Below are 14,892 nucleotides of genomic sequence, written 5' to 3' on the forward strand. Positions count from 1 at the left end.
AAGTCGTTGTCTAAACTGGGACTGGTGGCCTTGAGTCCATTCTTCTCCGTGATCACGAGGGTGATCTGTTGTGTGTAGCTTCCGGTGTCGGCATATCATGTGGGACGTCATCAAGTTCTCCTTAAAAGTGGATTTTCGTTTAGTGTTCTTCCTCTATCCATCAGACCAGATCTGAGCCTTACTTGCTAACATGTTAAGTTTGCAGTAACTCCTCTTATTACTTGTGTGATTTAAAAAAAGATTTGGGTATGTTTAAACATTATCCTGGTCTTATATACAGAACAAACATGGAAGTCTGGTGTGTGCCCCTTAAAAAATGTCTGTTCTCTTGAACAATGTTGGTTCGCCTGTTGTTATATGCTATTGTATTGTGTTATATGCTATTGTATTGGGATAGAAGTGTCTGGGAAGCAGGTCAGCCATAATCACAAATCCACACTCACATGTTACATTTTCTTTGTCAGAATGTCCTCCTTTCATTGCACATATACAGGTCCTTGTTTGATCATGAAACATGGGTCAAATGCAGCCAGAAGTGTCCTCCTAACTAGCCTCTGCATGCTTGTCTGTCTGCTCTCTGTTTGGCAAAAGCCTGTCACAATATTTTAGTCTCTCTCCAGTTTTAGTTTTGTGTCGATGGTTCTGTTGTTTCCCTGCTGGCATCACTGTCTTGTCAGCTAAGACTTCTTTCTTGCATGCTTGTCTGTGTACTTTCTATACTGCATTTAGATGTTGTTGCTTTTGTCACACAGGTTAAAGAACAGCTGGCTGTTTGTTGACACTGACAGCTGAGACTGTGACATACTTACATACATGTAATACTCATGAGCGACCAGAAAACAAAATTACCAACATACGCACAGGTCACAAGTTAAAGGAAAAACTAACATAAAATAAGTAAGTTGTTGGGCCATCGCAAGACCACCAGAACAACTTAGTCAAGTCTCAGGGACTCAACTGGACAGAAGCAACAACGGTTGTAGCTAAAGCCCCATCGAGGACATAAGCACGTCCCCATTAATATATCGGGGCAATTGGCGGCTTAATGACATAAAGAGGAGTTTACCTTCTACATTTGCAGGCAACGTCCACATTTTATTTCCAAATGAATACCTTCAAATTTGACTGTCTTTGGCAAAAAAGGCAAAACAATTTCAACCAAAGTGTTTTCATTTGGTGGCTAATCAAAAACTTCTTAGTGTTCTGTTTGGGAAATTTGGACTCATGACCTCAGTTACAGCCCAGTGATGTAAAACCATTCTCCCAAAAATAGTCTCTGTTTTGGTGTTTTGGATGATAGCGGTGGAGTGCACAGTCTTAAATGTTGCTCCAAAGTCTCCCATTAGTGTTCTGAAGGGTTCCGGTGACTATGAAGGCTAAAGCGGGTCATTTACATAATCCACCCAAACAGTTCAGTGCCCACCATGGAGGCATCTGCATTCATTTTGTTTCCCCACTCATTTATATAGGTTTTTGCTTTAAGTTTTCAACCATCTGTAGTTGCTTTTCCTAAATGCTAACCACTAGTTACAACATTTGTAACGTTTGTCCAGAGGATGGTGCCAGAGGGGAGTCTTCGTAGTTACTGACAGTTAAAGGGTTTATCCTTTGTGCAGTCGCCTTTTAGAACGTCTCAAACTCAGCTCGTCAGGATCAGCTAAGCTGAACAGATTCACCTCCTCTCATTAAATTTTTACTGCATTAGGATTCTTAAAGTGCTGTTTAATTAAGTATAAAGTCTCATAGTAGGGGAATTTGGAATCTCATATGTACTGTTACATCTTGTTTAGGGAGTACATCTAATGTAGTTGAATGTAAATTGCGGTATTTAGGAATAATGTTAATAAGGTAGAAGATAAACCTTTTTGTTTTGGTCAGTATCTGTGTGAGTGGTGTGTCTGTCTGGCACATTTCTTACCTGCGGCTTGAGGCGGTGTCTGTTTCTACAACAGGGGAAGTGCTGCATTATGGATGGGGAAGCAGATACCTACAATGCAGTCACTCAACACTGTGCAAACCTGAGACGTTCCCACTTATCCATTCGACACACACACGTAATACGACTGTGAAGGATTCAACGTGTCCAACGTGAGGGTTACAAATGTGGTCTTACTGGTCGCTCTGGAACCTGTGAGTCACTCTGTCCTCCAGCGCTGTCCGGACCTCAGTTTTCTCTCAGAGAAGGAGGACTGTTTGATTTAACACTGAAATGCTTTTTACTTTATTTATTTACATTTCTGGTTCAGAATGTGTGACATTTTTCTCCTCGACAGCATGTGAAATCCATATTTATGATGTCTTGACTCCAGACTGATTATCTAACGAAACTAACACCCAAAAAGTGACTTACTATGTTTGATAAACAAAATATTAAATAAGTACATCTGATCCAGATTGGATAATTTGTCCATTTATTAACGATGTGCCACTGTTTGTCCTGTAATTCCTGTATATTTCACATCATAGCAGTCATTTCTCAAAGTCAACGCTCATGGTGACCTTGTGGCACATTAACTGAGGAATAAAGCTTCTACATCTCATTTGCATAAGACGCACACGGTGGATTTCAGCCGTACCTTAATTTGCATGTTGCTGAGCAGCGTCCCACTGTTCAACAGCTGGTTGTACTGCCAGCCCCAGCCAACCTCCCCCACGTAGCTCTGCTTGGGCAGAGGAGGAGGGGCGTGTGGTGCAGCTTGGCACAAGTAGCTGAGGTCACCTGTGGCCCCAGGTGATGAGGCGCCCGCGCCGATGTACCGGGGGAAATAATTTGATCTCGGCCTGTAGTCTCCAATTCCATCTGGGCCTTGTTAGAATTAGTGGAAATGTGAGAAAAGAAGGTAAACAAATATCCTAATGAACCTGAGACACAGACGGAGAGAGAAGTTAATAAAAAGAAGGAAAGAAAAAGGAAACTAATGGGTTTGTTAAAGAGTGCATTCATTCAGCGTTCAGCGTAGGGTGATTTGTTACAAATGAATGTCTTATCTAGGAGGTATTAAAGGATCAATGTTTTTCAGAACATGCATTTGCTCCGATGTTCCTTTTTACATTTCATTAACAATTACGTAAAGGAATATATTATTATCCTTGTAAATAAAAGATTCAGCTATATGCTTGCACATCACGCTCTAAGTTGTATAATGCATGAACTGTTGCAGTGTCAGTACACTTCTACATGCCCTAATGCATACAGAACAACATACTTTACACAGGCTCACACAGGTACACACACAGTAGCTTAACTATCTGGTTGTAGTGCCACCGTGTGTCCAATTACAGTTATATTTGCTTGGACACAGACTATAATGCTGAGACGTCATATAAATGTTGAACATGGGTCTTAAGCATGCCTATTGTAGAGAACAAACTGTACTCCTAAAATTGCACTCAGTTGAATGACTCATTAGAGGGCCATGCTCTCCGTGCTTCTCCTACCTGTAAAGATCATCCGTTGTCCATGCTGTGTCCCTCCTGCAGCTGCTTCACTGTTACGCATCATTTTTGTATATAATGGGCCCTCTTGGGTGATAACTTGAGCCCAGCGGTCTGCTCTGTCCATGGGGTCATGGTCGGTTGTCATGCAACCTCTGCTTGTCATGACGTCAGTGGTTGTGTCCTAGTTACATTCTTAAAACACGGGATGCTCTATTGAAGCATGTCAGCTACATATGACTTTATTCCAGGTAAAGAAACAGATTCACATGAAGGCAGAAATACCAAAACAATGATGGTAAAATAATCTATTTTTTATTTGCATGGTAAACAATCCTATCGTATCAAGTGCGTGATAAATAGAGTAAAACCTTCAACAGCATAACATTTATATTGTTTTATTGTTTTGTATATTGTACTTATTATTCATAGCTGTATCAGTAAAATGTTTCTTTTAATTCAAAGTTATTTCTTTATTATTATTATTATTGTTGTTGTCATTATCTTTATCATCATCATTTTTGTTTTACATCGTAGATTAAGACATCAAGAAATCACTATAACACATATGGAAATACGTAAAGAGGGGAAAAAGTTTAAATAAAGAAAAATATGTTTTATATTTTAGATTCTTCAAACTAGCCACCTTTAGTCTTGATGAAAGTTTTGCACACTCTTGGCTGAGCACTTGTTGGCTGCTTGTTCCTTCACTCTGCGGTCCAACTAATCCCAAACCATCTTCTTTTGGTGTGGGAGTCCAGGTTATCCATCGCTCTCCTTCTTGGTCAAATAGCTCACATAGCCTGGAGGTGTGTTTCCCTTTCTGGGGCGGTCCTCTTGAGAGACGCATCATAAGGCTTGATGGTTTTTGCGACAAACAGTGGTCCCATTGAAGAATCTAAAATATAAAACATATTCTGGTGTGTTTAACACTTGTTTGTTCACTGACTAATTCCACATGTGGTATTTCATGGTGTTGATGTCTTCAGTATTAATCTACAACATAGAAAATAATAAAACAAAAAAAAGAGAGGAGAAAGAGAAGGTGTGTCCAAACGTTTGACCTGTACAGTTCATGCATAAATATTTGCATTATTAATTTATATAGCCTAAGATTATTATTTATATATTTATTGCAAGAGTTCATCTGTTTTGTTATATCTTAGCCTCTTTCTGAGCTCCTATAATGTGTGGATTTACCCTCTGGGATCAATAAAGTCTTATTTTAAGTTATTTTATGTTACATTTTAACACTTTTGTGTAATAAAGATTATTGTCGCCCAAAATAACTGGCTTTTCCAAAAAAAAAAGGGGGTTTCCATATTTGTGCATCCATAGGGAACTGAATTGAAAAATAAACTTCCCTAATGTGAAGTTTGCTTGGTGGAGTCATTATTGCTTTAAAGTCTACTCTCACACCACAATGTGCCATATAATAATGAATTAATATCAACTTAACTCTACAATTTGTTGTGTTATTCTTCATATTATTCCATCTTATCCTGATAAATAAGGTTTACGGTGAACTAGTTTTTTTCACATCCTGCATGTTTGTGTCCATCTAAATGTGTATTACCCCATCAGGTCACTAGGTGGGCCCAAAGCATCATTATTTCACATTGGACTCTCCTTCCTATTCACACTTTTTTCTTTTTTTTTTGGGCTAAATGGACTCGCCCATGAGCCACCCCTTGTGACTAAATCTCCATCAAGCCGAACCCAGATAACAACAGTTAGAAAGGAAATGGAATGATTTTCCCTTCAAAACAAGATAGCAATATGTACAATACTGACCATGCATACTGTAAGCAACAAATAACATGTAAGCACTAGAGTCACTGAATCAGATATATTCAGTTGATTAAATATTGGAATAAACAGATATCAAATTATTTTGTTACGTCGTGGCGCATGGTAGACTATGGTGCAGTTCATTGCTTGTCATGTAGTCTACTGCATTTAATTAGACCTTTCATATTTTGCACAGCTACACAATTTGAAAATAGCCAACATTTAGTGCATTTAAAATACACAATGTAGCCTATGTCATGTTTGCATATAGGTCTTTTATTGATAGCCTACGTAGAAGGAAAATTAAATTTTTTTGTGGAAAAAATACAACAACGTGTATATTTAATTTCCAAAGACCCTCCCTAAATATACCGTGTCCTCCTTCATCTCTTTGTATTAATGTTCAACACGCTGGAGGTTTATTTTGAAAACCTTTCAAGGAAGTGTAACCGTTAACCATGGCCGACTTTACTCCGCTGTGTCAGTCACCATGGTGGCATACAACAGAGCGCAGCGGCGGCGGACCTATCCCCACTTTTAGTGCCATTAAGATGTTGATATAATGCATGTTATCAGTGAGTGTATTCGGGTCTACCTCTCACGATGGACGCCAGGTTGCTGTTGACGGGATAACAGTTAGCGTACTTTGTTTTGTTTGTTTGCTGGATCCTGTAATGTAATTTATTTTGCGTCGCTAGCAGAACGCTGAAGAGACAAGGAATGGCTTTGAAGAGCGTTGGCTTGAATAAAGGGACCTTTTTTATTTTGCATTAAGAAAATAACTCTAAAGAGAAGAGAGTGAGCCGTGCTTTTAAAATAACTTTTCCTCTCGGTGGGACTGGTGTTGGGCGACAGACACACGGCCGCCCCGAGGAGGCTGCTCGGCTGTCTGGCTCCGGTCGTGGCCTCTCCGTGGCACTCCCAGCTTATCCGCTAGCATCGGACCACAGGCGACAAGAACACAGCGAGGCAGCAAAGGGAGAGGAGAGGAGAGGAGAGGGGGGGGGAGACTTCTTTTGTTTGTATCCGTGGCGCTGGATATTTATAAACATTTTATTTAGGACAAGGAATTCAAGTATCCTGCAGACGGCGTCTTCCCAAAACAATGGCGTCTTACGTGGATAACAGCTTTCGGCAGGCTGTGATGATGAGTCCGGCTGAAAGGACGCAACAGGTCAGAAGAATTTATATTTGTTGAATGTGTGTTTGCAGAGCGCTGATACCCGCTGGTATTAGCCGTCCACTCGCTACATTACAACACGACATTGCAACATGCTCTACATTGTAACGTCCTGTAACAGAGTAGCAGTGCGTCTGTGCGCAACTGTTGCCATTGAGCTCCGGTGTTAACGTGTGGCTACGGCTACATCCCGCTAAGCCCTCTATCAGCAGAGATAATCAAGGCTACTTAACATAACAGGAGCTGTAAGTTAGCCTTGGTGGGAGTCTAACACTGAGCTACAGCAGCAGTGTGTGTGTGTGTGTGTGTGTGCGTCCTGCTTTTACACGTGATGCGTACTTGCATTTTGGGAAAAAAACCTAAAAGAAAACGTATGTAAATGGTAGAAAGATATGCACGTGAGAGGCACAGTCTGTGGCTAATAGCCTATAGCTGTTGTAGGCAAAGCAGACGTTTCCCATCAACATTTGGTTCAGTTTGTATTATGTTTGGTAGACTGAGACACGATGTAAGTGTTAGTTGGGCTTATCATTGTTATAGTTGTTTTGTCTCTGTTGGGATTTTATTTCTAATAATGTTTTGTGGTAAAAAATATATAATGCTTAGTTATGGCTTGTTTTTATAGCTCAGTGCTGTGAGTGCACAATATCACCTCAGTGTTTTCTGAACCAATATAGTTCTGCTGGGGTTGAGTGTCTTGTGAACATGCAAATCCTGTGGTCTGTGGTTATTACCGTTAACGTATGTGTGTATATATATATATATGAGCGGTAAGAATTTGCAGATGCACGCAATAACTCCTGGTTTGGCTGCGGAGATGGCATCATTTCATTTGGACCATGGCTTCCACTGCAAATGGATGCGGCTTCAGCTTCACACAATGGACAATCGATAGGCCACCACTTACACCAGTGGGCTACAGATAGTGGCACGCCCGTCTATCTGACATCGGGGAAACGATTATGGTGTCATCGACTGCTTGTTAACTGTACGAGCCCACGGCCTTTACATGCTTCACGCGGGCTCCTAATGCAGTGATGTGTCTGAGTGACAGATGCCGTGATGGTTATGGGAACAAAGACGAGGATCATTTGGGTTTGGCATCAGTAGCAGCAATGCTCATCTAAAACGGGACTAAGCATTAGGAGTTTATATTAAGGCTGAAACTTTCATCATTGAGAATTGCTTAATTGTTTTGTCCATGAAACAAAAACAAAAAAAGATCCCTGGCAAAATACCTCTGAGCCCAGTGGTGTCTTCAAACTGCCTAAATCTTAAATCTATTAGCAATCATATTTCTTTTTTCGTGTAGCAAATTGTCATATTTGCGTGTGAAAAAAATGTCTTAACCGATAAATCTTCTATCAAAACATTTGCAAATCAGTTCTCCGTCAATTGACTAAGTCACCAATCCACAATTGCTTGTATTTCTTGTCATGTTTTTGTTTTTATTGCCCATATAACTGGTGAATCTGTCAGTGGGAAGTAATCGCTGGTTGATATGCAAGTGAGAATGTGATTCAAAGCTGGCCGTCTATAACACCTGTGCTGCCTCATTCTTCTAACCCACCTGACAGAATTAACATCAACATGGCTCCCAGTGCTGCTTCTGACACGGACATGTGAGGAGAGATTACTTGGACTGTGTGAGCTGGAATATAGTCTGATTAAAAGATGCGAAGGCTTTGGCAATGTGTGATTCAGTAAAAAGAAATCTGTGGTCCTTCAACACTCTGCTATGAACCCATGCTGTGTCCGTATGCAAACATTTCATTCAGGAAGTCTTTTGATGAAACATGACCGGAGAGGCCAACGAGGACAGTTTGAACAAAGACTAAATGACGACGCTTAAAAACGATTCAGTCAGAAGCAAAAGTGTGATATGCCAACAGGATTTAGAAGTCTTAAGAAACACGCATCCGTGTCATTCTGCAGTGGCGTCACAGAGAAGTCCACTTCTTTCTCTTCGCTGTGGTTGTTAATCAGAAAAGCCAAAGACGTAATAACTACAAAGTCTCTTGTGATATTAATAATTCACAGTATTGAGTCGTTCTATAGCGGCACCTTCCCCGGCGGTTCTTTTCAAGTGTCTGGTGTCGGTTGTCGGCTGACACGGTTTATCCTAATGGCGCTGGCAGGGCCTCTCTGTCAGGATTAGCTAACGGTTAGCGGGATCTGTCTTTATCGCTCAGGGCTGACCACGGTGGGATTTGACCCCTCTGCCTCGCCCCGTTTGTCACATGGCAGGTGAAATAACCGGCCGCTTGACAGCGAGTGTTCAGTGTTTTGTCAGTTTCCTTTGCGTGCCTTTGGACTGTAAGTGGAAGTGTCGGCGAGCAAAAGGAGGCAGTCTGATAATCGAGAAGGAAGAGGAAGGAGAGCACTGCTGCACAGTTTTGCAGTGCTGATATGAATTACGATAACATGACATGACTAATTGATCTCTAATTTCTATCCAGAATTAATTTATTGACCGGGAGGATTATTACATTACTTTGAATAAAACTGTATTTTTTTTAAGACATGCAGTTTGGCTCTCAATAGCAACATGTCGTGAGTTAGACGGACATTCTGGATGTTTTGTAAGGTTTAACCTGAGACCCTCCAGTTATGTGATGCCTTCTCCAACTATTACTCAATCAAGCCACACATTTTAGCGATAATCTTAATTGTGCTGTACAGATGATGTAGACTGTATCTAGCAAGGGTTATTTTTTTTCAATCTTAAAAGAGCTTCTCCACCACAGTGTCTTCCCTTAGGCCTGTGTTTTTAATCCCTGCACAGATGACTGAAGGAGACCAAACCAGGGCACAGTGACAGCGAGCTAGCCTCAACTAGTATGGGTCCATATTTAGATTCTGAGCTAAAAACTAATATTACAATTATCAAAGATATGGCAGTTGGTTTAGCAGGACACCACAGACTCCACCAGAAACATACAATGTCATGTACTCCTCTAGTAAAAATATACCAAACAGAACCGTTGCACATTTCACATCATTTTAAATGAAACGGGTTCAGTTTTGACTGTTAGTCAGACAAAACAAGCTGTTTTTAACGTATCTCTTTGGCCTCTGATAACTTGCGATGGGCGTTGCTCATTGCTTTCCAAGAATGCATGTTAATTATCAAAAGCAAAGGGCAGCCGTAGTGTGTGAGAGTGACATGTTTGTTTGTTAGGTCACTAGGTGGGAGTTGGATAAACTTTTGCGGTCCAAACGGAGCGCTGAACCCTGTTAAGTTCCTTCTAATATCATTCCTGTGGACCATGAAGGCATTGAATTGAGATGAACTGATTAGAACGGTATATTTCAATGCAGCATTCATTTCTTTATCTCGCCATTGAACTGTTTGTCATGGAGGATTTAAGATTATGAAACCCAAGACTGCCCCACCTATTCAGGAAAAAGACGAGTGAAATCTGTCAACTTACAGGAACAAAAACCTGCACACACTCTTGGCCCTCCCTGGTGCTCAGATAGACTTCTGAGCTGGTCTGTTTAATGTGCAGCAAGTAGACTCTCCTCTTGTTTAGCCAGGTGGCAAAGCTAAAGACCACAAAACAACAGTCCTCGGCTGCGGTGACCCTGCTTCACATTCACATAGCTGGAGGGACGAGCTGCCTACTTTGCGTCGTTTCCACATATTCTGCTCCAGCACAGGAGAGCAGACGCAGGCCTGCAGTGGCTGCACTGGAGGAAACGAGGGAGAAAACAAATGCATTTGGGGGACTTGTAGTGGGCAAACAAATCAGAATTTCCTAGGCCGTTAGCCGGTCATTACTCCGACTTGGATACAAAGAGCAAGGAGTTTAATGGTCCAGCTAAGCTAACAAATAATCCTTTGTCTGCAAAACAACCGTGGCATCACAGAAAATTACTTGGTTAAGAATAACTGGCCTAGTGAAGACACATTTGTTTATTAAATGACTAAAAGGAAAACAGTATTTACTTTAACATCAGTACAGACCTGTCATTTATATTACAGCGAAGACATTGTAGCACGTAAATGGCACAGAGCTGCTTGGTTAATGCATTTAGAAAAGGTAAATGCTTGATCTCTGTGCACATATGATTAATTCTACAGTATTTTAAATATTAGAAAGTAGAATACCGGCCTATCTACAATATTCATGAATCGCATATTATTCCAAAAGTTGGCTGTAGATAAACAAATATTCACCTGCAGAGATACTATTATACCATAAATACTATTGTAGCCAAACGTTATCGCCCTACCAAATGTAAAGTGTGCACCTATAAACATGGAGAGGAAGTAGTTGTTGCAGGTTGTAAAATGACTGCTGAGCATAAAGCTGCCCGTCTCTCAGCATCCTGTCCCTCCATAAGAAGCAGGAAGAGGGAAAGCGTCAGGATGCTTTTTGACCGTAAGCCGGAACAATGGCCCGACAACAGAACGCCTTTCTGCCCCAAAGCTGTTTTTTTTTTTTTTTTCTGAAGCTGGGTGTTGTTTTGCTACTGCCTTCCTATTTCCGTCAGGGCGTCGGAAGCATGTATTAAAAAAAAGAAAAGAAACTTCAAGGTCGCTGGGCCAAGAAGTAGGACGGACTTCTTTATCAGGTTTACTGGATTCGTAGTAGTGTCATTTTCCCAGGCGACTCAGGGTTTTGAGATTCTTAAAAAAAACAACTAAAAACTCTCATCCATCCGATAAATTTAGGCGCTGCTCGCCGTGGCGTTTTGCTGGCGCTCTGCAGAATCCTGTAGAAGTAAAGTGATGTCACATGTTGAAAGTGGAGGCTGAGTGCAGGCTGATGTGGTTACACACACACCGCGGTCACAGTGACGTATTCCTCCCAGTTTAAATACAGGGGGTGATTTCAGGAAGGGAAGAAACAAACAAAAGCACCAACATACGAAACCCACACACAGGACCAGCAGGGCTTCTGATTGGCTCGTTTAAATCATGCTTTTAATTCCACATCAGCTTTTTTTTATAAATATATTGTGAGGGTAATAAAGCAAAGCATTGCCCACTGGTCTGTGGGGCCATGAAAGTTATTGATATTGTATTAAACGTATTGATTGGTCAGGGTTATGGCTGTACAGGGAGCTACTGGTGAAAAGGTCGAGTTGAATCATACACCTCTTTACTGCAGGAAGATGGTTATGGTTGTTTTACTGTCTTGACTGTACAGATAAATGTCTGCCATGATGGCGGAATGAAAGCCACAACACATTTGCATTCCAGAAACTGTTCCTTCCTGGAATACACCAGGATGTTTGTGCAGCCATTTGTGCCCGACTTTAACTCCCAAAAATCTAATAATGAAAAGACCGATCCAGTTCAGTTTGTGTTTAAATGGACCGCTGAGATTGAATCAAGTCAAACACACTGTGGACTTTCCACCCATGAAGCTTGATTTAACACTAGTGGAGCACAAAACTAAGACAAACCTCTGTAATGTGTAAGGTTTGTGTATCCCCACATACTCCCCATCAATGCTTCTATACGATGATTGTGTCGAGTACATTACTTTTCTCTTTTCTTTGTCGTTGTTGTGTTTTGCCGGATTCTGCTTCAGGTGTGATTTTGTTGATTTATTTATGTGGCTGTAACTATGTTCCTGGCTTGATTATTGTCTATATTTTCATGGCACTGGAGATCTGTATAGCTGCAATCTGTGGCTGCATTGCATGCTGGTCCATTGAGTCCACTGATGCATTCAGGAGCTGATGAATCTTCCAGGTATTTGATTGTCAAAAAATAATGAAACATGCCTCCCAGAATTTCTCAAAACCCAAGTTGCAGACTGAAATTGCTTGTTTTGTCCAAACAACTTTCAAAACTCAGAGGCATTGAGTTTAATATCATGCTAAAGAAACCAACAAATATTCCCATTTAAGAATCGGAGAAACCAGAGAAATAAATATCCGAAGAACTGTCACTAAACCGCCTTTTACAGCTGAAGTTTGGTATTGGTTTAGATTACGTGCCTGTGGTAGAAGAAACTCAAGATGATATGTCAGGTGAAATATAAAAAAATACAAAGATTCATCCGACAGTGATTACAGTGAGTGCTTCCTCAGGAGGTGCATGTGTAAAAAAAGTGTTAATTTTGCAGAGTTTGCAGAAGTATCCATGATCTCCTCCAGCAGAATCATATCAGTGTCACTTTCTAAATAACAGAGGGTGAGAGGAAGTTCAAGTGATACGTTTATCGTTTATCGCGGGACCCCATGCTGGTGTCTGAGGTGCTTATTCAGCAGTCTCACTCCAGATTATGTTATTCATACGCTGGTTGCTTTGACTTATTGTGTTGAACCTTTCTATTCCTAACAAAAAAAAACAAAGTATTTTGTTTTGACAGATTGCATGTATTGATGCACGGCAGACAATTCAACTTCCATTTAAAGTCTTAGTGGAGTATTTGATTGAAAATGTCAATGGTGTGCAGCCCTGGGGTCGGATAGCCCCCCCCAGCCCTTTATCTTGTCCGATGGACCAGGATGTTGCCTTCAGCGTCACACTGTACATTTGTCGCAACCGAATCGCACACAATATAAGGTCAATGGCATGCTTCAGTTCCTTATGTTCGCATTCCTTTAGGTATTTTTAAAGAAAAGAAAAACAAGGCTCCAGGAATTCCATTGGCCTCGGCAGCAGAAGGCAGCAGACCTCATGCTACCGAGCGACCACAGTCTTTACATAACTCAGCCCGAGACTCAGAAAATAGACCATTCCTCCTGACGTGCAGTATTTACATGACTGCTATAGAATTACTACTTGCTGTGGCTATCATTAAGAGCTTCATTCCTCAGTGAGATTTTGGAAATTCCAGCATTTGGAAAAAGTGACGCCTACATAGAAAAGACCGATAGCGTAAGTGAAACATATTTGGCTACAAGGTCACTAGTTTTCATATTCTTTTTTTAATCCGTTATGGTCGTAATGCGTTTATGTAAACAACTAGCAGACTTCTTTGAGTGAATTTGCCTCTGAGCCCCAGTCCCACGCAGTACCGTCTCATCTCGTGAATAATCTGCAGTTTAATCCTCCCTCTTGGTGAACTGCTCAGACATGAAGTGGATCAGATGGAGAGCTGATTAATTGTGTGATTAGAGTTCTCTAAATCCCAGAATACGGGTTCGCCATGCAGCTAATGCTTGTTTACAGTGTTTGTAACAATGGCACTTAAAGATGGTTGCTGTTGCACCAACGGGGTCAAAATCAGGGCAATGTTTTGCTTATAAACAAAACTCTAATGCTATTGTTTTTTGGAGATTTTAATTTGGAGATTAATGTATGAGTTGGGCTACGCATGCTTGCAGCTTTTTACATAATTTATTTTTCAATCCTTAATAATTGGGAGGATGGAGGGAGAACTTAATGCTTTAATGCTTGGGTTTTGCTTGGGTAGTGCAGCCGGCAAAGCAATGTTTAATCCTAATTTAACGTGTGGCCCTTTTAACTATTACAAGTGTTATTTTTCATCGGGAAAACAAGTCACAAGCATTATTAAAGCTCTATGTATGTGTCTCTTCATTACCGGCATGCCTGCGGTGGTTTGCTCACCTGCTTAGTTAAGCTTAAGTTAAAGCTTTCAAATATTCATCAGCGAGGTCCTGGTGGCCTCCCTCACTGCACTGAAAGGACTCAAGTCTTTTTGCTGCACTCGTATCAGTCCCCCGATCCTTTTAGGATATTAATGTACTTGCAGCGATTCACAAATCAGTTTACCATTGTAGCTCAGGCAGGTGTCTTGTGTTTCATTTCCCTTCTGCTTTTTTCTTGTACTATGTTACACCAAGTTATCAATTATACATTTGGTAAATGCCACACTTAAAGCCGTTCAGATTGAAGCAATGGCAGTAATCCACTTCCACCAGTCGATTGTGTGTCTGTATGCAAAGGAAATCCACCGCCTCCCAATGTACACAAATCCACAGTACAGAGTGGAGGAGGGCTGGTGAGTAAAGTGAAAGTATGTCACGATGGCGGATTAGAAAAGTGTCGTTTTTGTAATTACTCTTTCAGTCAAAGATGTCTTTGACTTAATGGCTATTTTTACATTATTTTGTGGAGCTGTAATGTCAAGTCGTAACACTGTTTTTATGGACGTGCCTTTTGATCCTAAGGCCGGTCATGCCTCATGCAAACTGTGGTTTATTAACAGCTGTGGTGGTGGTGGTGGTGGTGGTAGGCAGGTGATTACTCGCCTCGTGAGCTAAAAGAGGTGATTCATTACAACGCTAGCATGAGCAGAAACAGCTGTCATTGCTAATGGAGGTAGTTGTCAAAAAGTGAGGACTGCTGCAGCGACAGTCCTTGAGTTGTGCCGGTGGGAACATGCGGCGTGTTGCACAGCCTTAAAAAAGAGAGCGAAAGGGGAGAAAATAGCCCCACATAACATTGTTTTCCCCTCATTTATAAATCGGTGATTAGGAATGCTGTTGTTCCACTTACTGCATGCAGTGGAGCGGATTGGTGTACAATATGTGTCTTGTTGGAACCTTATCTTTGT

The 14,892-nt window shown here is 41.1% G+C and overlaps 2 protein-coding genes across 2 annotated transcripts in view; one reads left to right on the top strand and one right to left on the bottom strand.

Moving 5' to 3' along the window:
- Positions 1–2,109: 2,109 nt before the first annotated feature.
- spmip2 (sperm microtubule inner protein 2) lies at positions 2,110–3,502 on the bottom strand. Its single transcript, XM_031866892.1, has 3 exons — positions 3,439–3,502; positions 2,577–2,806; positions 2,110–2,172 (listed from the first exon to the last, which is right to left on the bottom strand). The coding sequence occupies exons 1-3, from the start codon at positions 3,500–3,502 to the stop codon at positions 2,110–2,112; spliced, it is 357 nt and encodes a 118-aa protein (XP_031722752.1).
- Positions 3,503–5,715: 2,213 nt separating this feature from the next.
- rapgef2b (Rap guanine nucleotide exchange factor 2b) overlaps positions 5,716–14,892 on the top strand; it is a 94,069-nt gene continuing 84,892 nt past the window's right edge. Inside the window, 1 exon segment of the mRNA XM_031866949.1 lies at positions 5,716–6,400. Coding sequence (XP_031722809.1) covers positions 6,332–6,400 — 69 coding nt within the window. The 5' untranslated portion in view covers positions 5,716–6,331.

Source organism: Anarrhichthys ocellatus, unplaced genomic scaffold, assembly GCF_004355925.1.
Source record: "Anarrhichthys ocellatus isolate YVR2014 unplaced genomic scaffold, GSC_Weel_1.0 scaffold37, whole genome shotgun sequence".
Taxonomy (NCBI): Eukaryota; Metazoa; Chordata; class Actinopteri; order Perciformes; family Anarhichadidae; genus Anarrhichthys; species Anarrhichthys ocellatus.